The sequence below is a fragment of the Metarhizium acridum genome (assembly GCF_019434415.1).
Source record: "Metarhizium acridum strain ARSEF 324 chromosome Unknown scaffold_347, whole genome shotgun sequence".
NCBI lineage: Eukaryota > Fungi > Ascomycota > Sordariomycetes > Hypocreales > Clavicipitaceae > Metarhizium > Metarhizium acridum.
Window position 1 is genome coordinate 1 of NW_027094028.1, and position 22,899 is coordinate 22,899.

Sequence of the window (22,899 nt, forward strand, 5' to 3'; positions counted from 1 at the left end):
GTAGATGTTCCCATCATTATATCATGTAGAGCGAACTGTGGTCCAAGATCGTGGCGTTTGGGGTACAACCAGAAGAGGTGAACAAGACACGGCATCTCAATTATGCGGCTGGCCATTGTCCTTGATTTTGGCGCTGTTCAAGGTGGCCACAGTAGCGAAACATTTGGTGCAGACATTGTAGTCGGGACAGGTGGTGCACGTATAGACGCGCCCGAAGATTGGCTAGACAGACACAGGTTTCGGTGAGCTTCCATGTCACTAGTAGACAGACAAAAGGGGCTTGGAGGACACTCGAAACTCACACCTAAACAGATGCCACAGGTCGTAGACCATATGTTGTATCGCCTGACCAGCACATCATGACCCTTTGCAGATGCAGAGGCAGACATGGGTTCTCTTTTAACATCGTACTTTAGCATGTGGATGATCTTCTTGTCAGCGCCACACCGCAGCGCCAGAGTCAGGGGCGTCATCTCGGAGGCTTCCCCAAGCCTGAAAGTTACCAGTGACCGTCCGGTTCGCCCCGTGGCGTAGGAGGATCCGGACGACGCTAGCATCGTCCCTCTTTTCCGATCTCCTGTCCTCGGCCAAGTCCCCCTTTGCACGGACGTACCGCCCAGCACCGAGGCGTCCATCCGTCCCTGTTGGCTTGATATAGGTGCTGCGCCATCCTCGCCCCCTTGAGGCCTAGCCTTGACAGGATGAAATCTACCGTCTTGGCGTTGCTGAACTGTGCCGCCCAGTGGAGGCAGGTTTTCCCCCGTTGTCGGCGGCCATCATGTCGCCCCGGCAAGCCAGGAGGACTGCCTGGAAGTTTTGGGACACCGCTCGCAGCGGCGAGGTGAAGCGGCATGCGCCGGAGATGGGGTCAACAACCGCCGGCCTGTATTAGGACCTTCAGAGACTCGAGAATTGCACCACGAGCTGCGGCTAGGAAGGGTGTCCGGTCCGGCGTTTACTGTCGCGGCGGTGGGTCAATGGACTTGCCAAACTCGAGGAGGCACTGGGATCTTAATGATATCGGGTGGCCATCGAGGGGCCAGGTGAAGCAGACTGCGGCCATCCGAGTCGGTTTCGCTCAGATCGGCCCCACTGTCGGCAAGGAGCCGGACAAGGCAGGCATCCCGGACGTGGCCGACGGCTGCCCAGGTGGGGGGTCCGGCCCGAGCCGTCCGGATGGTGCACACTGCATGTTGTGTTTGCCTTCCTGTCAAGCAGCATGCCAACCACGTCCCGGTGTGAGCCTAGCACGGCGTTATTAATGAGAGAGTCCCCGGACCTGTTGGTGCTCTCCGGGTTTGCACCCGCATCAAGGAGGAGCTTGACTACTCGTGGCTCGTGGAGTGTTGTCTGCAGAAGTGTCATTCCGGACTGCGTGTCGATACCGTCCAGCTTTGGCTTCCACTCCAAGAGCTCTTGGACCAGCGCAGCATGGCCAGCCTTGGCGGCAAGGTGCAGGGCGCCTCGCCCGGCAGAGTCTAGGGCATTGAAGTCTGCGCCATTCTTGAGTAGCCACCGCAAACGGGTAGATTTCTCTTCTGCCGCTATCATGAGGGCCGTGGCGCCGCCAGGACCGCACATGTTCAGCTGCATGGGTCGGTCCCCGCTCCGCAGGGCGTCGCAGACTCTGATGACGCTGTCGGGGTCCAGGTTCGAACTCGCCAGCCCGAGCAGGAGTATGCGGATGCACCAGACCTGCTTGCGGTTCGGATCGCCGCCATGGCGGACCAGATGGTTGATGGGTCTGCAAGTGCGGGCCCGCACATGACGGCATACCATAGGGGCGTTCTCGCATCGTGCCCGCCGAGGGTATGAGGGCCTGCGTCGTATTTAAGGAGGGTTCTCGTCGTCTTTGGATGGTTCTGTGTGCATGCCCCTTGAAGCGGTGTCTAGTAAGCCGTCGCCGTATCCATTGATGCCCTCGGTGCGGTTCGGGTCTATTTTGAGTTCAAGGAGGGCCTCGACGACCGAAGTAGCTACCCTCAGTAGCCGCGGCAAAGAGCAAGTTGCTTGCCCGTCCCGACTGGAGATGCGAGGAGTTGTTATTGACATACTCTTGAATGATGTCAACATGACCGTGGCTAGCTGCCTGCCTCCAAGCTTGTGAACCTATTGCTCTTTAGCACGTCTGTCCGGGCGCCGCGTCTTAACAGGACCCCGGCGGTGGATGCATGGCCGAATCTTGCGGACATGTAGAGGGGAGACGGGAAACACTTGGGGGCACGAGGTTCGGTGCTTGCGTCGTTCCTGAGCAGCAATGGTCTTATGATCTCTTATCCCCTGCCTGCATGGCAGCCACGAGAGCATCCGTCAAAACTGCAACGGTGGGGATATCCTCCTGCAGGAACCTCGTCCTCATCTCGCGCCGTCTGGAACCCGCAGCGGCAATCAAACACTGTCTTTGCGAGTTCTCAGTGCCCTTTTTCACGTCCTCGTATGAGAGCATTCCAAGGCCCGCGAGGATGGGCGAGGGAGATTCGGGCGGTGACCTTAGGGTCCCGAGAGAAAGGATTGCTCATTGCCCAGTAGACCTTTGCCCACTGCACAAAGGACGGGGCAGCGGTATCCCTGAGACGGGACAACAGAGCATTGGTGGCATCGTTATAGGACATTTGGATAGGTGGTAGGGCGACGACTGTGCCGCATAGGACGCTATGCCATTGTCACCAGGCAGAATTGGGGCAACGACCTGCCGAAATTGTTTCCAATCAACCCGCAACTCGTATTGCCGGAATATAGAATTCAGAAGATTTTGTGTGCGAGTCATGCAAACATACGAGAAACAAGGCTAGGCTTTGGTGTGCAGCCCGTCTTATCTCATTCCAGATATACTTATTAGTTTCCGTATCTTCTTTAAGAAGATCGCATACGCCGCTCCGGGTGGTCACTCGGTCGTTGCTACACGCAGCAAGCACGCCAATCCACGATTCCAACTCGCACCAGATCCTCTCCATAGCAGCAGGACATGATAAACTCGGTGATTGAGCACTTTTTGTGTCATTTACCTGGCAGCGATGGTGAATCAAGTTGATGGTAAGTTCCAGCCGGCTCAACGGGCGGTAACCACAGAGCAGCCAGTTCAGCACACAACGGAGCCCCTCCATGTCGTGGTCGGATCTCAGTACTTTATCCGGTACAGTTTCAGGGGTGTCGCCAGCATTTGTACGACCCAGGAGACTATTAAATTTACCGAGAGACTTCAGCGAGGGTTCTTGGGCCATCCAGAATGCTCTTGCAGCAGTTCGAGGCATACTTGGCGCGTAGTCTTGTCCATCGGTGCTAGCCTAGACAAATTACGTGCAATTCGATCTTTTACGTCGTCAAGGGGGCAAAGACGCGTCAGTCGATCAGCGTTGACGCACATATCCTTATCATCATGGGGGTAAAGTCATCCAAGTTAATTTTCGGCCAATCCTGTAGTTCGCCCAGCAGAGCATTGGGTGTCCGCAAAGTGACTAGAGCCTTGAGTGCTCAATACGCTTCGAAAGCTTATTCTACTAGTCGAGGAACGCCCTTCGACCATGTTTGCCACATTCGTCAAGGTCATGTAATAGGAGCAGTGAACCAGATCCTGAATTATAATACCTGACTGTATCAAACATGTTGAGACAAGATTTCTCCGTCCATCCACCATCTACTCCTTGTCAGTAAGATTTTCCACATGAGCTCAGGAGCAAGCGTGAGTAAGCACCTCCTTGAAAAGGGGAAAGAGAGAAGGGGGTCAAACGGCGGGGATTTGTGAGTACTAACTGAAGTGAAAATCGCCCTGAAGGATGATATTTTCTTGGCCGAGAGACCCAGTGGCGTGGCCAGCTCCGGCCTGAACTAAGATGTAGGCGAGCATGTCAGTGGCGGAGTTACGGGAAGGATCAGTCGAGTCGAAGGTGAAGAACAGGGCCTTTGCGTAGTGCCGATGCCGATCTCGATGTTTCTCTTGCCATGCGACAAAGACTTGGTCTGCCATTTCATGAGCGTCGCGGGATGAACTTCTGTGCATGTACAGGATTTGGGAGCCCGCAAATTCGGCCCAGTCTGTGTGTGTAGGACTTTCTAGAACTGGGTGGGAGACCAGTTCTGGCACTGCGTGTAATTGAATCGGGCTATGTAGTGCGGAGCAGGCAAGAAGTGCCCTTTCCATGTGTATCCATCCCGCACAAGGAATCCAGTCTGAAAGTAAGCACCGTCAGCTCGGTCAGGGGAAACTCAGAAACTCGGGAACGTACGGTCGTGGTCCCGTGGTACGTGTTGTGAGAGAGATGGAAAACGCGTTATTGTGTTGCCACCTTCTCCTGAAGTATTATCTTGGATGGTATGCCGAGCGTCGCCGTGAAGTAGTTAATACCTGTAAGATGTTAGATCTCTAACTAGATTCGTCTTACTTGGGAATCTCCAAGGGTCTCACAGAATGAATCCTTCCCGCTCCTTTCTAGTCTGTAAAAAGGCTGATGATTCGGCTGCGCATAGTAATCTTTGAGCTGATGAACATCTCAGTAGCCCTTAAGGCGGAGTGGAGTGGGCGGGCCAGCGGATGGACGACTTCATTGAGCTGCGGTCTTATTTCATCTCCCTTGTCCAAGAGGAACTCAAAGAGTTTTGACTCGATCGCTTGAGGATCTATATTACGCTGGGGACGACCCGAGAAGACCTGAGGACAAATTTAAGCAAATAGTTTTAGCTTGCTTAAAGTGGCCGAGACTTACAACCTGCGCAGTGCTGGTACATATTGCGGGACGCTCCTCTTCGGACATGGCCGCAAGCGAGAGTGCCTCGTAGTTTACGCAAGTCAGTTACAGGCTTTGTGTCCAGAGAGGAAGAAGGAAGGGGATACTACCATTTCAACTACAATAGCACCAAGATCATAGGCAATAAAAATGATGGCTCGCTTTATTTTTGTTTCAGACACATGCATAAAACGGCTTGGAAACGCACTCACCCGCACGTCTTGGTGCCGTAAAGCTGCCAATCCATGTAGGAGGCGGATCGCCTGCTGCTTCACCGAGTTTTGCGTCAGATCTCCCAGCAGCAAACTGGCCAGCTCTAATCGAAATACGAGTTCCCTCCTCTGCATTTTCACAGAGGTGATCAACTGTTTGAGATAAAGCACATCTTCTTCCGGACACAAGACCGCCACATGCACCACACTATTCAAGGCATCGCCAGTGAGCGTTACATACCAGGGGAATGAGAGACAGCGGAGGTTCTGTTAGGATTGGGACAAACACTTACTCTATGTTTGGGTGCTTATTATTGTAGTGTCCGTCTTTCGATAAGAAGCTTTTGGTGGTGAGCCAAACCTGTGGCTGTGATTCCTTGACCATATGTCGACGGAATATAAGGGGGGTATAATTGCTATCCAATTAGAGCGCGTTCTTTTTCGTGATACCATGTTATCGAGTTCGGTGTCTGCTTTCAGTAGCTCTGAGCCGGCATATTGGGTCGTCTCTTCAACCAACATCACTGTTAGAGAGGTTAGATATGGTTGCTGAAGCGCCTTTGTTGGAGAATATGATACGACTGCCCGACTATTTGTTGAGTCAAAGGCCGAGTTCCGAGAGTTGGTGAAGAAATGGACTTTGGTTCGCTTGTGCAGGACGGGGCCGTAGGAGATGCGTGATAATCCAGGCTGTCAATCAGCCGCCCTTTCTGTGGGTGATGAACCGCGAAAAAGACGGGCTAGCAATGCATTCCACTCTCAGCAGAGCATTGGGTATCGGAAAACGAGGGCCCCTTTTGTAATTAGACGCAAAAAACGGGAAAGAGGAAGTAATGTCACACGGTTAGACCGCAGCACAGGCGTTGGGCTAACAAAGGTTATACAACAACAACAAAGGTAACTATTACGAGGACCCGAAGTTGGACCAGACCTTGGGCTAAGGCTGCCTCAGGCCTTTAGGGCTCACCGACTTCTTGTATTTATAGAGACCTCTAGCCCCTTAAGACCTTGGAAAACCAAAGACCTTTGATACCTTCAAGTTGATTATGAAAATTGAAAGCCCGCTTACACTGCCCTTGTCACAGATAAAAACAGGAACATTGAAGTGATCTGCGGTCAGCCTCATGAAAAATTAGCACACACGCCTTCATCTCATTAGGATCCGAGTTCCCCCGCGCGAGCGCCGATCGATCGACCCCACGAATATTCCACGAAAGTCAGCGAATTAGCTAGGTAGTACCACCGACGAAGTGCCTCACCACCAACTTTCCCAATTTCCAGTGCGTCAAATAGTCTCTTTACATCTCCCGAAACTTGCCAAGAGACTCGAATACAAATTCTAGTTGAGTCAGTCTCAGCCGCTAGGCGGATCTAGTCAATTATTGATGTGTTGGAGCCTTGGCGCTATACTAATCCGCTCTTTACAATCACATTGACTGCTTTTGCCCAACTTCCAGATAGCAATTTCGGGTCGTGAGCTCGCTTTCCTTGTTTGCTTTCTCAGCCCTGGTTAAACCGCTGAATCAACTCGAAGTCATACTTTTGCCTCAGGACTTTAGTTTGGCTCAAAAGAAGAGTCTTGGCAGCGATGGGCTTTACGTGACAGCAAGTATCCAAGTGCGGTCACCGGAGTGAAAAATTGGAGACCCTCATTCTATTTTCAACATCATAATCTAAGATCCCAACCCACCGGCTCGGCCCGATATGTTGAAGCATCCATGCCTGAGATTTCCGAGTACGCAGCTGAATAACTACCGATACGCAGGATGAATGCCTTTGCCCGAAACTCGCTCAGTTGCATCCTTAGAGCTAATTCAAGCCACGGGGAACCCTACCAAGTCTGCTTGTGATCCATTGACCGAAGCAATTATATGCCACCAGAGGTATCACCAACACGGAGTAGTTATCTCGGTGTCATTTTCTGGTCAAATACTTGTCAACCCGCACTGTGAGTTCTGCCTCTCGCTAGAGTATTCACTCCTCTAGTTCCAGACGGCATCAGACCGCGTAGGATAACACAGACTTGCATGATTACTGCAAAACGACAAAACTCTTTCCACCCTTTAATCAAGCCAAAACGTTGCCGCAGCTAAATTGGCCCTTGGATACTCCGGACTATCGGCCCAGGACCTTTTGTGTCTGCCGTCCTTCTCTGTCACTAGCATCCTTTTCCAGCTCTGCTGCCGGCACTTTTCTGACATGGACCCCAAATGGGTCGACTACCAGAAATACAGCAGCCGCTACCACCATCAATACTGCATCCAAGCCAATGAATAGTGGCTGGTCTCTGATCAATGTGCCATTCCAGCCACCGGTCAATTCGAGCGTACGGTAGATGCTACGGATGTATATGGCAAGAAGTGAGATGAACATGGCACCGAGGATCGCATAGTATGACCGCGGGATACCTAATTTGATGGAGCGCGTCACAAAATTGACGGCCAGCAGTGCGAATACGGTCATGGTGAAGAGCTGGAAGCCAACACCAGCTACCATGATATATGTCCCCGGCCAAGTGTCGCCATCAGGCCTCCCTGAAGCAAAGGATGCTAAAGCACCGCCCGCAGCCTGAGTACTCGCGTGTCAGCATTTCATTCCAAGTATTGCGCCTACACAGTCGAGCCGGGACGCAGTCGCCGTTGGCATTGAATGGCGGCGAAGATAGAAGCAGACCGATATGTCCAAGTACCCACCTGCACTACCAGTGAGATTACATCGCAGGTGCAGAAAACGATAGTATACATCCGTGCTGATAGCAAGCTTGATTTGCGTCCCATGACGACAATGAGTTTACCCAGCAGGATGTACAGTGCGGCTGTAAAGAACGTCGGTCCGATGATCAATGTCGTAATTTGCATCAAGAAGGCGTTTTGATTGTACGGGCAGCGGGATGACCATGTGCGACCAGCCCATCCGATCGTCTCGGCTAGAGGAGCGAGAGAGGTCTGATTAGTGCATATCTTCTTCATTCCGGAGAGTAGCAAAACGCACTCATTACGCCGATCGCGACAAGGCCCGCCGTCCACGACCTAAAACAGATGGCCTGCACGGAATGACCGAGAAATAAAATGCCGAAGAGAATACAAAACGCGATGCCCGCGGCGAGGCTAGGACGGTAGCCGCTCGGCGGAAGCCATCCTTCGAGTAGATTTGGGTAACAATTGTTGGGGTTTCGCACAGGCTCTGGAACAACAAAACTGGACATGATGAATGGAAAAGAATATCAGGACACCATTTGTACTTGGGAATGTTATAATGTAGTACGTCTCCAAGATGGTGTGCAGTGCTTCTATTCTTCCGATTGCAATACAAAACTTTGAGACCGGGTGCAAAGGACTGAAAAGACGTGTTTAGAGAAGGCACTCATAGAGTTATCAGTCAGTCCTAAGGACAAATAAACAGGACCAACGCGAAGAAGTGTGTTGGATAAACTGCCGCGTTGTTGCAATACCTAGAGTTGTCAGCCCCAACTCACATCATATTAATCTAATTCGACCATTTGTCGAAAAGAACGGATGGGCAACCGGGGGCCGGGCAAGGTGGCCACCCTCATTTGTGTCTGGTAAATGTCTCAGATGCATGGCTGGGAGTTTATTGTACGGAGTAGTAAGCAGGAGACGCAACCTACGTTGCATTGCTTACTGCCTGCAGAAATAACTGCATGGCATGCGCTTTTTAATTTTTCATGGCTCACAGCGCGTGCAACCAGAGTTGCCATGTTCCAATCCATTCCATTCGGATGAATTCCGAGTTTGTGCACAGCCCCTCGGTTTTCATTTGTGCCAAAACCTGCGCGCCCTGTCTTAACCGGCTAGAGGGCAAGACTTCTGAATTAGCTTCGATAGTATCAAAGTTTGTACCGGTATGATAGCTAGACATGTTCCATTAATGCGGGAATCAGTTTTGATAGCAGCGAAACTCTTGAGGTGAGATGAAGTCCAAGAGTGCCGTTCCAACGCCTGTCGTAATGCAAAGACGGCACTGGGCTCTCATTGCTGATGGACTCTTTGGTATTTCTCGCCCCAAATTTATGGCGGCTGAACACACGCGCATATACGGAGTTGACTCGGGTGGCTTTACAGTAAGGTGACAGTCTGGTTGTGATAACAATTACTACACGACGATCTTCTGTAGTCAGTATGTCGCCCCCATGTTCATCTGGCTCATGGAAGACATTGGCCTGGTTGACTTGACATTATCGCTTCAACACCGGACATGGCAATTTGGTCTTCCCTAATAGAAACGTGGACCGCTTTGTCTTTTACGCCTTCTTCGAACCTGCCTCGAAAACTGCACTGATACTTCATACCGCAAGCCGTCCGCTTCGACACACATTAAATGGCAGAACCGGAACCAAACCCACAGCGAGGCACACGCTTTCGACTCCGCGCATGGCTGCCATCTCTTCTCTTTGTTATATTATCACTTCCTTTGGGCTACTACACGCGGAGCAAACGCTTTTCGTTTATCCATTGGGTTGGCAGCAACCTGGGAAGCCCTAGTCGGTTCATTGCCCTGCTTCTTATCGCGACGAACTGGAAAGGATTGCCATTCGGGTGGAGTGTAAGAACAGCATTCATATGACAGCAGCTCTGCCGATTTCGACCCGAACCCAGCTAACTTGGATCTATAATTAGGTTCACGTAATTTCTGCTCTTGTCAGCCACCTTTTTGCCAACACATTACATAGTCATGGTCCCGAGAAACTGTTCCGCCATGTAGTCAGCCAGTCCCATGAGCCGCTGCTCGAGGTTGACTACAATCTTCACAAGTCGAATGCTACGTTCTTCAGCGATCTTGATGTATCCCGTACCCATATGCTACATCTCCTTTCTCCGGCCATCCACAGTCTATGGAATAATAGAGCCACCAGACTCGTCATGGATCCCTCCACGCCTGGTCAACTTGCGCGAGGGGGTGTGAAGATCGTCGTTGGTGCTGTGCAGACCAGCTACAAGAGAGAGCTCAAAGCATGTGGAACATACGAGATGTGGACGCGTGTACTGAGTTGGGATCGAAAATGGCTCTATCTTGCCACCTATTTTGTCGTCAAGGGAGCGGACAATCTGCCTGGACCAGGCAGTGATGGTTCTGGCCTCGCCTGTGGTGGTGCCCAAGTTCTCCCAAGAAACAGAGATGACATAGTACTTGCTACTTTCATAACCAAGTTGGTATTCAAAATCGGTCGATTGACAATCCACCCTGCCGTGGTGTTAGATGCGAGCGGCCTACTGCCACCTCGTCCTGGTGGTTGGACAAGTAGTGGTGATGATAACGAAACTCCGCTAGCGAAACCTGTTGCACAAGACTCGGAAAGGAGAACAGACGAGGAAACTGAGGCATCGTGGGACTGGCAGCGCACGGAAAGAGAACGGCGAAGGGGGCTAGATCATGCCTAGCATTTGGCAGCGCTAGATGATCTGTCACAAACGTTTCGTGGTGAGAAGGAGGACGTGCTCGGAAGATTTTGGTTGGGGAAATGTGTAATTATGAAAACACATATTCTTGTCGTGGGGCCACGGTATGGTTCATGAACTCACTGTAGCACAAATATTTCTTTCTCGCATCGTATTATTGTTTGGACGAACAGTAGTTTTGTGGTACCGAAGCAGAAGTTTTGCAGCAGCGTGAGATGACCCCAGTGTCTGCATATTCTTTTCAGCGGGCCCTGCCATAATTGGGCGGTCAAGAAATGTCTGGTTCTTTACAATGCCAGATGTTTTACTGATCAATGTTCACTTCACGGGGTGGAGCGCCTGTCTCGTCGGGCGTTGTGAACGTGGCCGAGAGTGAGACTGCCATCGCGTTCAAGTGAGGTTGAACGTGGAAGTTGGCTGTGAAGAAGGCTGGGTCAATTCGCGGCCTGCCTACCTACCTAATCCACGGTACGAAGTACGGAGTAGCGTAGTTACAATACGTACGGTACCAAGCTGACCCTTGTTGGTTACTATGTCAACGGCGAAGTCGATATACCGGGCATAGTAAGCCTTGCCGTCTCGTCAGCCATTTCCATTTCGAATACTCCGTCCTCCAGCCAATATAGGCTCCGCGTACATACGCAATACGTAATAATATCCCCACCAGAGTTGTTGGTCCTACTCACAATGCACAGACAACAGCCACTGCTCTATTGCTGATTCGCAGGCTTTGGGTCCCCTGGTAAGTTACGACCTGCATGCGCCATGACTCATCAGGTGTCGTAAGTCCAATCGCATTCCTCCCTGTGCCGCGCAACTTGGATCTGGAAGCAGCTTGTTGAGGGCAAAGGCCAAAAGCTTGGGCGGATGGCTCGTTCAAGTTTCATTTAGGCCGCGCCAGCATTGTCGTCGCCATGGCAAAGTGCTCCATTGAAACAGAGAACCAATTCGGTCCTGCTGCCGACTGTTATGGAGGGTTTGACTTCACGCTATTATTTGAAGAGACAGTCCTCACAATTATTCCCGCGACAATAGTACTGTTGCTACTGCCGTTTCTCGTCGCTGATAAGCTCGAGTGCAGTACCAAAGTTGCGCGGACATGGTCTCATAGTGTAAAGCTGGTAAGAGATCTTCGATCTCGCAATAGCCAAGCGTGGAACAAAAGTGTAAAACGCTGACTGAATTATAGGCAACATGGGCTGCCTTGGAAGTTTCGTATTTCGTGCTATTGGGATTGAGTGTGCATCCACATAGTCCAAAGACTAGAGCATCTATCGCCGCCAATACACTGGTCCCCGTTCTGGGTCTCGGTTTGGCATTGCTGTCGCATTTGCATCATTTGCGAAGCGCTCGCCCATCCACTGTTATCATTCTGTATCTTGGTTTGACCTTGATCTTTGATGTTGCTCGCTGCCGGACATTATGGGCACTTGTGGAGGGAGAGTCTACAGCCATAGCGTTTGGTGTCGCCGTCGGACTGAAGACACTCCTACTGTTGCTCGAGTCAATAGAGAAGCACAACATTTTGCTTCCAGAGTACCAGAAGCTACCGCCAGAGTCGATCGCTAGCGAATTTAACCAATGGTTTGCCTGGTGGATCAATCCAGTCCTCCTTAGAGGATATAGACGAGAACTCGAGCTAAAATCGCTGGACGATGTGGATCAGAACTTGCGAACAGGCGAGGAATTCGAAAGCTTTTATTATCGCTGGGGTGCCTGTAAGTGGCCTTTTGAAGCAGAATGCCAATCATGGTTCTAAAGTCTGACTGGAAATTTTTGATCGCGTCTCTAGGCAAGTTCAAAAAGCGACCTAGGGCGCTGCTGTTAGCTTGTATGGTACATAACAAAGCTCTCCTGCTGAAGGGATTGATACCTCGTGCCTGTCAGACTGGGCTTACATTTTCACAACCCTTTCTCATCGAGCGCTTAGTATCCTACATTCAAACTCCGGAGTTGACAGAACGACCAGCATTTGGCACCGGCCTCATCATCTCGTATGCCATCGTATACACTGGTATTGCCGTATCAACGGCTCTGACCCAGCACTGGACTCTCCAACTCATCGCCAAAATGCGAGCCGACCTCATCGATGTCATTTATCGCCACACTCTCAGAATTCGCTCGACTTCTTTACAAGACGCCGACTCTGTCACATTGATGAGTGCTGATGTGGAGAGGATCGTGACGGGCTTTAGGACTATGCATGAGCTATGGGCGTCGCCCATTGAAGTTGGCCTTGTTCTATGGTTGTTACACGCACAACTTGGTCTCGCTCTCGTGGGACCTGCTGGCACCGTCATTATCTGTGCTGCTTCGGGGGCCGTGGTGGCCTCTGGCGCTCCGGTAGCCCAGAAGGCCTGGCTCGACTCTATCCAGATTCGCTTGGCAGCCACGGCGTCGATGCTCAACGTCATGAAAGCCGTTAAGATGACTGGACTTGCTGATAAACTGGGTAAAACAATCACCAATACTCGTGAACAGGAGGTTCAGATTTCATTTGGGTACAGACTCGTGTTGCTCAAGATAGTTTCTATTTCTTACTTGAGTATTGCTCTATCTCCGGTCGGCGCCTTCGGTATCTACATCTTGTTACAGCGGTACATGGGTTACAGCATCTTGGATGTCACCAAGGCCATAACGACGCTAACTCTCTTGCAGCTTATGATTGCTCCCATGTCGCTTTTTGTGGAAGGCCTAGGTGGCGTTATGGGTGCCGTTGGATGCTTCCAAAGAATTCAGCAATATTTGAACACCGACATGCGTATTGACAACAGGATCTTCAGCCAGTTCTATCATCGAGATTCCATTCAATCGAAATCATTTATGCCGAAAACAAGTTCCAGCAGAGCAGGTTCCCTGAATGAAACTCTTGTTAATGACAATGCCAAAAGCTTGTCTCACCACGAGAAGAAAGAGGCGCGGTCCAATAAAACTTACGAGCTGGAGGAACTTACCGAAACGACACGGTTGGCCACTCCCCAAGAACCCCGAGAAAGCGCAGTTGCAATAAGAGTTCAGCATGTTTCCGCCCGATGGAAGGATCATCGACCTTTCATCTTGCATGATCTGAACTTCGACATTCCTCTTGGCAAACTGACAATGGTTGTTGGCCCTGTTGGTAGTGGCAAATCTACCCTCCTTCATACATTATTGGGCGAAACACTCATCTCAACTGGTTCCATAATATCAGCCTTTCCAGATGCCGCCTTCTGTACGCAGTCATCTTGGATTATTAATGCTACCCTCCAGAAGAATATTCTTGGATCTCTACCCCTTGATCCAGACTGGTATTCCACCGTGTTGAATGCCTGTGCTCTTTCTCAGGACATAAGTCAATTCCCACAAGGCGACAACATGCTTGTAGGGAGTAATGGTATCAGTCTCAGCGGCGGACAACAAATGCGTCTTACTCTTGCTAGAGCCTTGTACTCTCGCAAGCAAATGGTGATAATGGATGATGTCCTCAGTGGGCTTGACGCCACAACTGAAAAGTTGGTGTTTGCATCGGTCTTCTCCAAATCCGGACTGCTACGTCGTCATAAAATGACTGCAGTTCTCGCTACTAATTCTGCTCATCGCTTAGCCGAAGCAGATCTGATCGTAGCACTCGGTTCAGATGGTACCGTCGCTCAACTGGGAACCTATGATGAGTTATCAAGCTCCGAAGGATACGTGTCAAACCTTCAAATACAGGATCGACAAGATGATAGTATGCAAAGCAGCGGATTATGCCTCCCAACTGAGGCTGTTCGGGAAGCTCTCTCCAAAGCAGTCCCGGAAGTCAATGCCGCTGATGCTTCCATTAGCGATCTGGATACGTACAAGTATTATATTGAGTGCTTTGGATGGGTCAGATGGTCAATATTTGTTGTAATTTGTGCCATGTTTGCATTCTTCTCCACATTCCCACAGGTGTGGCTGAAGTGGTGGGCAGCAGACAACATGCAGTATCCAAACACAAACGCTGCTTATTACTGGGGTATATATCTTCTTCTTGGCGTTCTGACTGTTGTTAGTCTTGGATCTGCTGCCGGGTAAGTTGTAAAAGGGCCGTACTATACGAAGACGAATATTTGCTGATTTATTGTGTATTAGGTTCCTCATCACCGGCCTAGCTCCTCGCGTTGCGCTGACTCTACACAAACGCCTCCTTTCTACCGTAATGAATGCTCCAATGTCTCTATTTTACACCTCGGATACTGGCTCTATTACCAACCGATTCAATCAGGATATGGAGCTTATTGACATGGATCTTCCTTTGTCATTGATCAACACGGTGGTTATGATATTTGTTCTCATTGCGCGAGCCATCTTTATCGCCGCTACTGGCAAATACGTCGGAGCCGCACTTTTTTTCTGTGTCCTGGCTGTTTATGTCCTCCAGAGTTTCTACCTGCGAACGTCGCGCACATTAAGGCTGCTCGACATTGAATCAAGGTCTATCCTCCTCGCGCACTTCCTTGAAACTCTGGGGGGCCTGGTCATACTCAGGGCATACAAATGGGATCGGTACTTTATCGAGCGTAACAATGAACTTATTGACATTGTACAAAGGCCTTTTTACCTCTTGTTAAGCGTTCAGAGATGGCTTAGTCTTGTCCTGGACCTTATGGTTGGTGGTATAGCCATAGTTCTCGCCACTATTGCTGTGCAGGCACGAGGACTGGATGTCGGATTACTAGGTTTGGCTCTGGTTAGCATTGTTGGCTTCAGCGCTGGTCTGAAACAACTCATCATTCACTGGACTATGCTCGAAACATCAGCAGGTGCTATAACCCGAGTCAAGTCATTTGTTTCCACCGTCGGATGCGAGAACCTTCCCCCCGAGCGAGAGACCGTCTCTGAGAGTTGGCCCCAGTTTGGATCTGTGGCATACCGTAACGTAATGGCCTCATATGGAAAGGACTCTGGGCCCGTCCTTAAAGGCGTTTCACTTACCATCGAGCCTGGTCAACATATAGGCATTTGTGGTCGCAGCGGAAGTGGCAAGAGTTCTTTGATAGCTTGTCTTTTTCGCCTTTTAGAACTAGACGACGGTTCCATTCATGTCGATGGCGTTGATATATCAACAATTCCGCGGCAGCAAGTACGAGAGCGACTGATCGCCCTACCGCAAGATGCGTATATCTTTCCTGGAACAGTTCGTTTCAACGTTGACCCTATTGGTGATAATGACGACGCGAATATCATACAGGCGCTCGAGAAAGTTGGGCTGTGGGAAATGCTCTGCACTGACGAGGTCGGTGGTTTGGATGGGAAATTACCGCAGGATCTACTCTCACATGGTCAGCGTCAACTGATGTGTCTAGCGCGGGCGATGGTGCGGCGCTCTTCTATTCTTGTCTTGGACGAGGCAACGGCTGCCGTTGACAGTGAGACGGAGGCACTCATACAGCACATTATCCAAGAGCGCTTTAAAAGCTATACTATCATCGCTGTTGCACATCGTCTGGATACAATCCGGGAGTTTGACCGCGTTGCAGTCATGGATGCCGGCTCCATAGTAGAATGGGGAGATCCAGTCACATTATTGCGGAGAGAAAGTGCTTTTCGTACGCTTTACAACGATTTGAAGGGCGTTGCGGGGAAGCCTGGCCCTGAATGAAGATTCCTCTACCTCGATACAGTACACTTCAAGGTAATCTTATCATACCAAGTTTACATATTTCCAGATCCAGACGTAATCTATCAGCATGGCCCCGCCGTGGAAGATTCCAGAATTCAGCAATGAAGCAGGCCGTGGAGTGACTCCTCGCACCACTAAGATGAATTGTACAAGAACACAGTCCATACACATTAGTTCGACTAACTAAACCAGCTGTACATGAAACACTTTTCACGATAAACTCGAGATTTCTCTACCATTACCTGACTGTTTCATATTGAGTAAACTGTCCCAGAGTCCAGATTATCCACGACATTGTTATATCTTCCTGTAAAGCTGAAAAGCGCACTCGCGAAACTAGTGCCAACATGAATTTGCGAGGAACGGGCCGTTAGCGACTCAGGGGCAGAAACTCGAGCCAGGGACCATTTTTCTGTCCTGCAATGTGTTCACGCAGCTGATACTCATTCTCAGGTTGTCTACCTCGGCAGCTTGCTGCTGCTCCTTGCTTGCCTCGACCAATCCGTCCCAACTCTCCTGCAGCAAAACGAAAGTCTCCTCGGCGGAGGATGGTCCCAATGGTGATGGCAATTTCATGGTAAGCAAGGCTTTTACCAACACAAGACCGCGTTCCGAGTGAGAACGGATTGAAGGCGGCACGGGCTCGCTCGATGCTGTCGCCGGAGCCATCGTCCTCGATCCAACGCTCTGGTCGGTAGACAAACGGATCAGCGTAGCAGCGACCATCATGATGTATCGCGTAAATGCCCACACCAGTATTGCAACCGGCTCCTATGCGGCTTCCGTCCACGAGGAGGCTATTTGGAGCGACTACCTCTCGACCGAGCACGGCACCGTTTGGCGGTGACATGCGCATTGCCTCATCTATACAAGCGCGCAGATATATGCACGATTGGAAGGCTGCTTCGGAACTTGCGCGCACCCCCGCTGCCAGTCGATCGTATACGAATTTGTTGTCAGCCAAATAGAAAAGGACAGATGCAATGGCAGTTGACGACGTCTCTGACCCAGCCACGATGAGGGTGACGCTCTCGGATGCCAGCTCCTCTTGCCCAAAACTCCTTCCTGTCATGGAGTCTCGAGCTGAAGACAGTGCCTCGAACACATCGCCACCAGTTCCTCCTTCAATGGCGTCTGGGCTAGGCTCCTGTTCGTCGAGTTGAATGCCGCTGAGCTCCAGCTTTGTCCCTCGCTGGATGCGTTCCCGCACGCAACGCACCACGAATTTTAAGAAGCGGTAACGCGCAATGATGGCGTCACGGAAGAAGTAGCGGTCCATGTTAAACGAAGAAAGCCAGGGAATAATGACTAGGACCGACATGCGTACATTGGACTTGGAAATAGCCTCAGGGACATATCGAAATCGTTCAGAGCCGAGCAGATTGTAATACGCACTGAACACAACGTCAGACATGACGTCAAACGTCAACCAATTGCACCAACGGCCCATATCCAAAGAGGCACTCCATTGGCCAGCCGCAAGAGTTTCCTGATACAATATATCGCAAAGTTTGTTCACGTGTACTTTAATGCGGTCTTCGTAGCCTCTCTGTGCCTTCTCCGACACTGTCTGAGAAACTATACGTCGTCTGCGTAAATGGTCTTTCCTATCGCGTGACGTGAACGAACTGGGCGTCTTGTGTTCTAATGGTACGTAGTGCTTGCTCTTTATAACACTTGAAGATGAGCCAACCCCATATATGTCTTGGAGTCCTGCTGCTGAACAAACCAAGACCAAGTTTGGGCCATATCGGACGAAGTCACCTATTGACCAGAATACTAGTTACCAACTGCAGCTACCAATGCAGGAAGTTACCAGGAAGCAATTACCGTATTTTTGATGATCCTCCCATATTTTCAAATGAATATCACCTCGCCAAGCATAGTACGCGTAATATATGTCTGTGAGCTTGGCTAAAAGCGGCCCGGGGTATATAGCAAGTGGGTGGACGTATACCAAGTACAGCGCCCTCGCAAGAACCTGCACACAAGAATTAGGACATCTGTCACTTTCGGATGCTTATATCAAACCTGATGCCTACCCAGGTAGCCACAACGGCTGGGAGGAGAACTACGATCAACATCGTATCGATTGCAATTCCTGATTCTTAACGCAGTCTGTATTTCGGAAGTTGTATTCCGGAAAATAATTGAGATATGTGCCTGTATAGATCTTTGACTCGCAGGCCACGTTTTCTAACTGCGTGTATCCAGCCTCATGCATGACAGGGCCTAGGTTTCATGGTCGTAGAATTGCATAGTAAGCAATAATACATAGCGGGGACTTTTCCCCTCCGTGGATAGACACCCCATCTCATGTCGTATGATCTATGCCACCTCAGGCGAATCCAACCGATTTAACACTACACAGTGCTTAATATTGCTGTCGCCTAGAGACTAAATGTAGTAATACAGATACAAAATGTCCTTGATTCAAGCGTGAGTGTCTTTCCATTATAGATTGTGTGAATTGAAGATAATACCATGCGGGCAATTTCGGCATAGTCATTGAGCCAATTTTTGCCGTTTCTCTTACACTATGACTGGGTGCTAAAATGTGAGACACCATATTGCTTGTCACATTATAAGAGGCACTAATTATCACGATATAATATATATATAAGTTTATATTTAATTATAAAAGAGAAAATTATATATACTCTTTTTATAAGTATACTTATCTTTATAAGTACTTACTTATAATATCACGTTAACAGCTATGGAAGCAAATTGAAGAGTGGAATTGTCCTTGGGATTGAAGCTATCTAGGTACGGAAAACAGGCCCTTATTTATAGATATCAAGGTCGTCTAACAGGTCACCTAGAAAGTCATCAATTTGAGGGGTTCTACGGTATCCAGCTATTGAAGGTCCGGCTTCAATGGGGTGGTGGCGCGAGCCTTCTTTTGAAGCTTTTCGTACAATCGGAAAGCAGCTATTTGAGGCGTTTTGGGGCTTATCGGGGTCCCCGATGAATAGCAGCCTTTTTCCATTGAAAGGGGCCTTTGGCGTTGACATATAATTAAAAGCTTACCCTTATTAAGGTACAAGTACATATTTTATACTCGTAATAAGTAACCTATTTTAACATTACTTTTGCTACGCTAGCACTCTCTAGCTAGCCTTTTTTCCTTATACACATGATCAAGCTCTTCACTTCTTTTAGCTCTCTTACAATACAACTTGTCAGTTGCATCACGAGCTCTTGTAACCTCGCTGTAGCTCTCTTCCGCGGTCCCTCACATAAAACCTCCCAACGACGATAATCTTGTACAAAAAAACTGCTAGAGAGAATTTGAGCAGTGTGGCTTTGTAAATTTTGGAAACTATCGTATTCAGAACTGGTTGAATCAATGGGTACACCTGCCTGTCCTAACTACTCGAGATCTCTGATCCCACCACGAATAAGAATAGAAATTGAGAATGATATCCATAGCAAGTAATTACGACAGCAGGAAACCTCCCTTACTACACGAGATATGAGTAAATATAGAGTTTATCTATACACCTAACAACTATGCGCAAGGAAAAGAGTCGAATGGTTTTGACGGTTTTCAGAATACAACAGCATGAACGTCATCAACTTGAATCTGCATACCCTGGTCGTATTTCTCATTTCATTTAGGGTCCGATTAACAAGCATCCTCTCTGAGTTATCAAGCACCCCCATTGTGGCTTACTGTGGCTGGGACACCCGATACCGGGCCCACATAGATTTTTGTATGGGGATAACGTAAAGGTTATCTGTACGGTCGCGCCTTTGTAAAAAATCACTTGAATTAATCTATTTAAATGAAGCTATTCAGAGATTTCTATCGTCGGCACCGGCTGTCACATAATATCATCCATCGTAGCTGCCTGTTATGTCATTTCTTCAAAGACCTGATCCATTTTACCTTTAAATTCAGGCGTAATATCATCATCCCAAATAAACGAGGCATCCTGACTACCCCATTATGACTCTGTGAAAGGACGCTGTGAGGCTTTTAGCGATGAATTTTGTGGTGTTGAGGCCGTAATTCCGTCATTTTCATTGATATCATCACGGTCCTCAATTGCGGCTGCAAAACGCATGTAAGCTCGAGGGCCCTCGGTGCCCGGCTCGTATGAATCGTCTCGATCAACAGCTCTAAGGCTAATAGCTGTTGAAGTTGATCGTGATACTTTAATAGCTGTGGGTGCTATTAAAGGCGGCGGTTGTTGACGATTTTGATGATTTTTACGGTCGGCTCGAGCCTCGGCGGCTTCTTCAGATATCGTGCGTTATTTGTGGCCTGTTATTTTGGTGTTGTGGTGGTGTGGTGGGTGTGTGGTGCGCTGCAAGCGGCGTTAGTGGTGACTGTGAGGCCGGCCTGTCCAAATTGCCTTCAATGTTACTAATTACTAGTAAATTCCGACACCGGCACCTGAAGGGGCCCAGCCACAATGGGGGTGCTTGATAACTCAGAGAGGGTGCTTGTTAACTAGGGCCTTCATTTATTCTCCTTTAAAAGTTGGGGCAGAGGCAACTCATTACCAGTCACTTTAACTCAGGCAATAATCTGGCAGATTGATTTTCGTCGTGATGCCTCTGTGTTAAATATGCGTTCCACTGAAGTTGAGGGTCGATTACTATGCGACTAGGCTTGTGATTACTAGTACTTGCAGGGTTGACTACACAACGCGAATCATCTGCGCGGTTTGGGTACTCAACAATAAAGCCTTGGGATGACAGTTGACAAAATTGCCGTAATGGGGAAAAAGAAAACATGCAGAATAGCATGTGTATTCCGATGAATACGAGCATAGATATGGACATCAAGTCGCGGTCTTCCTTATACCGGAAAGAAAATTTACGCCTGCGAATCTATCTTATTTTAAATTATTCCTGTTCCCTTTATGAACGAGGTGAATTGGACAGTTCCGGACTGTCGAAAACACCAGTAGCTTTAGCAGTTCGCAAATTCAACACCTGGCCCCCGAGTATCTCAATATGGCTATTCCCGCACCCAACTCAGATATTGGTAAGTTCTGGCCTGAGATTGAACGGTACTATTCCGAAGAAGCAGTCCATAACGAACCATGACCTGTAGATTGGGCTAAACTGCAGCTCACCGACCACTTGCCTCTTAATGGGCACGTAGAGGCACGGTTTTACCAGTCAACCAAGCAGTGGACTGCGCCTACACTGGTAACCGACCCCAAAATCGCCATTTCTGGCATCTCACCAGCGCTAAACTACGGTCAACAATGTTACGAGGGTCTCAAAGCTTTTCGCACGCCATCCGATATTGTTGTGTTTCGGCCAGAGTTTCACGCGAAACGAATGGCAGGCTCCGCTGCGGCTGTCTGCCTCCCGCCGCCCCCAGAAGAGCTCTTCCTTGAGTGTATTCGTATGGCTGTAGCTTCCAATGGGGAGTATGTGCCACCGGAAGATTCACAAGGCTTCTTGTATATTCGACCCGTCCTCTTTGGCAGCAGCGATGGACTACTCTTGGGGCCTTGCGAGGAGACCATTTTTGCCGTATACTGCCATCCGGCCGTCCCATACCATGGGATTGGCGGAGGCATCAAGGGTGTCGTGTGCGAAGACTTTGATCGTGCAGCCCCCAAAGGTGTTGGTTACTTCAAAGTTGGTGGAAATTATGCTCCTGTAAGTTGGACAGTTTTTGGTTCTGCTTTCAACTCTCTAGAGCACCCATGGTAGTGACTCTCTTGGCTTCCTCTGTATCATTTGTTTTCTGCCTTGCTTGTATTAAAATAGGATGAAAAGCCCTGTAACCTGGATGTTTATGCACTGACGAGGGCAGGTCTGGCGGCATGCGGCCAAGGCCATGCAAATGGGTAGAGTGTAAAAACGGGTACCCGTGGGCACCCGTGGGTATCCAAGTTTTTCTTGGGTTATTCGCGGGCTACCTATTTTATTATATAGGTAATTTAGGTATACTATAAGTAACCTAAGAAAAAGATAAGTATCTTATAAATACCTATAAAATATATAATAATATAATATAATAATATAAATTAATTTCCTTAAATTAATTATAATAATTAATTATAATAATTAATATTAACTCTTTAATATTTAATTATATTTATAATAAGTTTTAAGTTTAAAGTATTATCTTTTAATACTTAATATAACTTTAATTATTAGGTTTTAAAGAGTTAATTAAAGAGTTAATAGAATTAATTATTACTTTCTTTTCTTTTCTCTCTTTTTTCTCTTTTCTCTCTTTCTCTTATTCTTAGTATTTTTTATACTTAATTATTATCTTTTTATTTTCTCTTATATATATAAGTTTAAGTATTTTTTTTCTTTTAATATTATTTAATTTTTCTTTATATCTTTATTCTTTATTTATTAATAAACGTTTTATATAAGCTTTATTTTTAAATTCTTTATTTTATTATAAACTATTATAATTATTTATAAGATAATTAATATAAATAATTATTATAAATAAATATAATTATATAAACCTTTTATATAATCTTATAAAAAGATAATATCTTACTTTTAAAAGATATTTAATATATTATATAAAGTGTAAAAGTTCTTAAGTATAATTATAATATACTTTATATATTAACTTAAAATATTTATAATTAAGTATAATAAGTAAATAAGTAATTAAATATATATATAATTTATATATTAATTAATATTTAAATTAATATTATTTTAGCTAACTCTTATAAGGCTTAAATTACATTAAGATTCTAGTAAGAAATAAAGATACTCGTATTATTAATAATCTTCTTTATTAAGTATTAAAATAATACCCTTAAAATAATAAGTAAGATATTTCTTTAATAGCGTTAAATTTTTTAAAGTATTATAATTAATTTAAAGTTAAAGTTATAATAATTATTTATAATAATTATATACACTTATTATTAGGTTTAAAGTAATATAATCTTTTAGCTAAAATTACTTAGTTA

At 47.8% G+C, this 22,899-nt stretch overlaps 7 protein-coding genes across 7 annotated transcripts; 3 read left to right on the forward strand and 4 right to left on the reverse strand.

Annotated features, from left to right (window-relative positions):
- Window positions 1-1,011: 1,011 nt before the first annotated feature.
- On the reverse strand, window positions 1,012-1,779 carry J3458_015134 (uncharacterized protein; the record flags this gene model as incomplete). The annotated part of the gene is made up of 1 exon (XM_066120675.1): window positions 1,012-1,779. The coding sequence occupies one exon, from the start codon at window positions 1,777-1,779 to the stop codon at window positions 1,012-1,014; it is 768 nt and encodes a 255-aa protein (XP_065974267.1).
- Window positions 1,780-1,830: 51 nt separating this feature from the next.
- Window positions 1,831-2,073, reverse strand: J3458_015135 (uncharacterized protein; the record flags this gene model as incomplete). The annotated part of the gene is made up of 1 exon (XM_066120676.1): window positions 1,831-2,073. The coding sequence occupies one exon, from the start codon at window positions 2,071-2,073 to the stop codon at window positions 1,831-1,833; it is 243 nt and encodes an 80-aa protein (XP_065974268.1).
- A 4,975-nt stretch (window positions 2,074-7,048) lies between these two features.
- On the reverse strand, window positions 7,049-8,138 carry J3458_015136 (uncharacterized protein; the record flags this gene model as incomplete). Its single annotated transcript, XM_007809662.2, has 3 exons — window positions 7,049-7,501; window positions 7,627-7,859; window positions 7,925-8,138. 3 exons carry the CDS (start codon window positions 8,136-8,138, stop codon window positions 7,049-7,051), a joined length of 900 nt encoding a protein of 299 aa, XP_007807853.2.
- Window positions 8,139-9,813: 1,675 nt separating this feature from the next.
- J3458_015137 (uncharacterized protein) lies at window positions 9,814-10,332 on the forward strand (the record flags this gene model as incomplete). Its single annotated transcript, XM_066120677.1, has 1 exon — window positions 9,814-10,332. The coding sequence occupies one exon, from the start codon at window positions 9,814-9,816 to the stop codon at window positions 10,330-10,332; it is 519 nt and encodes a 172-aa protein (XP_065974269.1).
- A 932-nt stretch (window positions 10,333-11,264) lies between these two features.
- J3458_015138 (uncharacterized protein) lies at window positions 11,265-17,482 on the forward strand (the record flags this gene model as incomplete). Its single annotated transcript, XM_066120678.1, has 4 exons — window positions 11,265-11,471; window positions 11,540-12,068; window positions 12,143-14,384; window positions 14,446-17,482. 4 exons carry the CDS (start codon window positions 11,265-11,267, stop codon window positions 15,953-15,955), a joined length of 4,488 nt encoding a protein of 1,495 aa, XP_065974270.1. The 3' UTR covers window positions 15,956-17,482.
- J3458_015139 (uncharacterized protein) lies at window positions 14,935-17,482 on the reverse strand. Its single transcript, XM_066120679.1, has 2 exons — window positions 15,289-17,482; window positions 14,935-15,028 (listed from the first exon to the last, which is right to left on the reverse strand). Exon 1 carries the CDS (start codon window positions 17,424-17,426, stop codon window positions 16,347-16,349), a length of 1,080 nt encoding a protein of 359 aa, XP_065974271.1. The 5' UTR covers window positions 17,427-17,482; the 3' UTR covers window positions 14,935-15,028; window positions 15,289-16,346.
- A 3,465-nt stretch (window positions 17,483-20,947) lies between these two features.
- J3458_015140 (uncharacterized protein) lies at window positions 20,948-21,661 on the forward strand (the record flags this gene model as incomplete). Its single annotated transcript, XM_066120680.1, has 2 exons — window positions 20,948-20,978; window positions 21,048-21,661. The coding sequence occupies 2 exons, from the start codon at window positions 20,948-20,950 to the stop codon at window positions 21,659-21,661; spliced, it is 645 nt and encodes a 214-aa protein (XP_065974272.1).
- Window positions 21,662-22,899: the final 1,238 nt, after the last annotated feature.

Excerpts from the sequence above, each read along its gene's own strand:
- J3458_015139 (XM_066120679.1), bottom strand. The coding sequence starts at position 17,426 with ATGGGCCGTTGGTGCAATTGGTTGACGTTTGACGTCATGTCTGACGTT.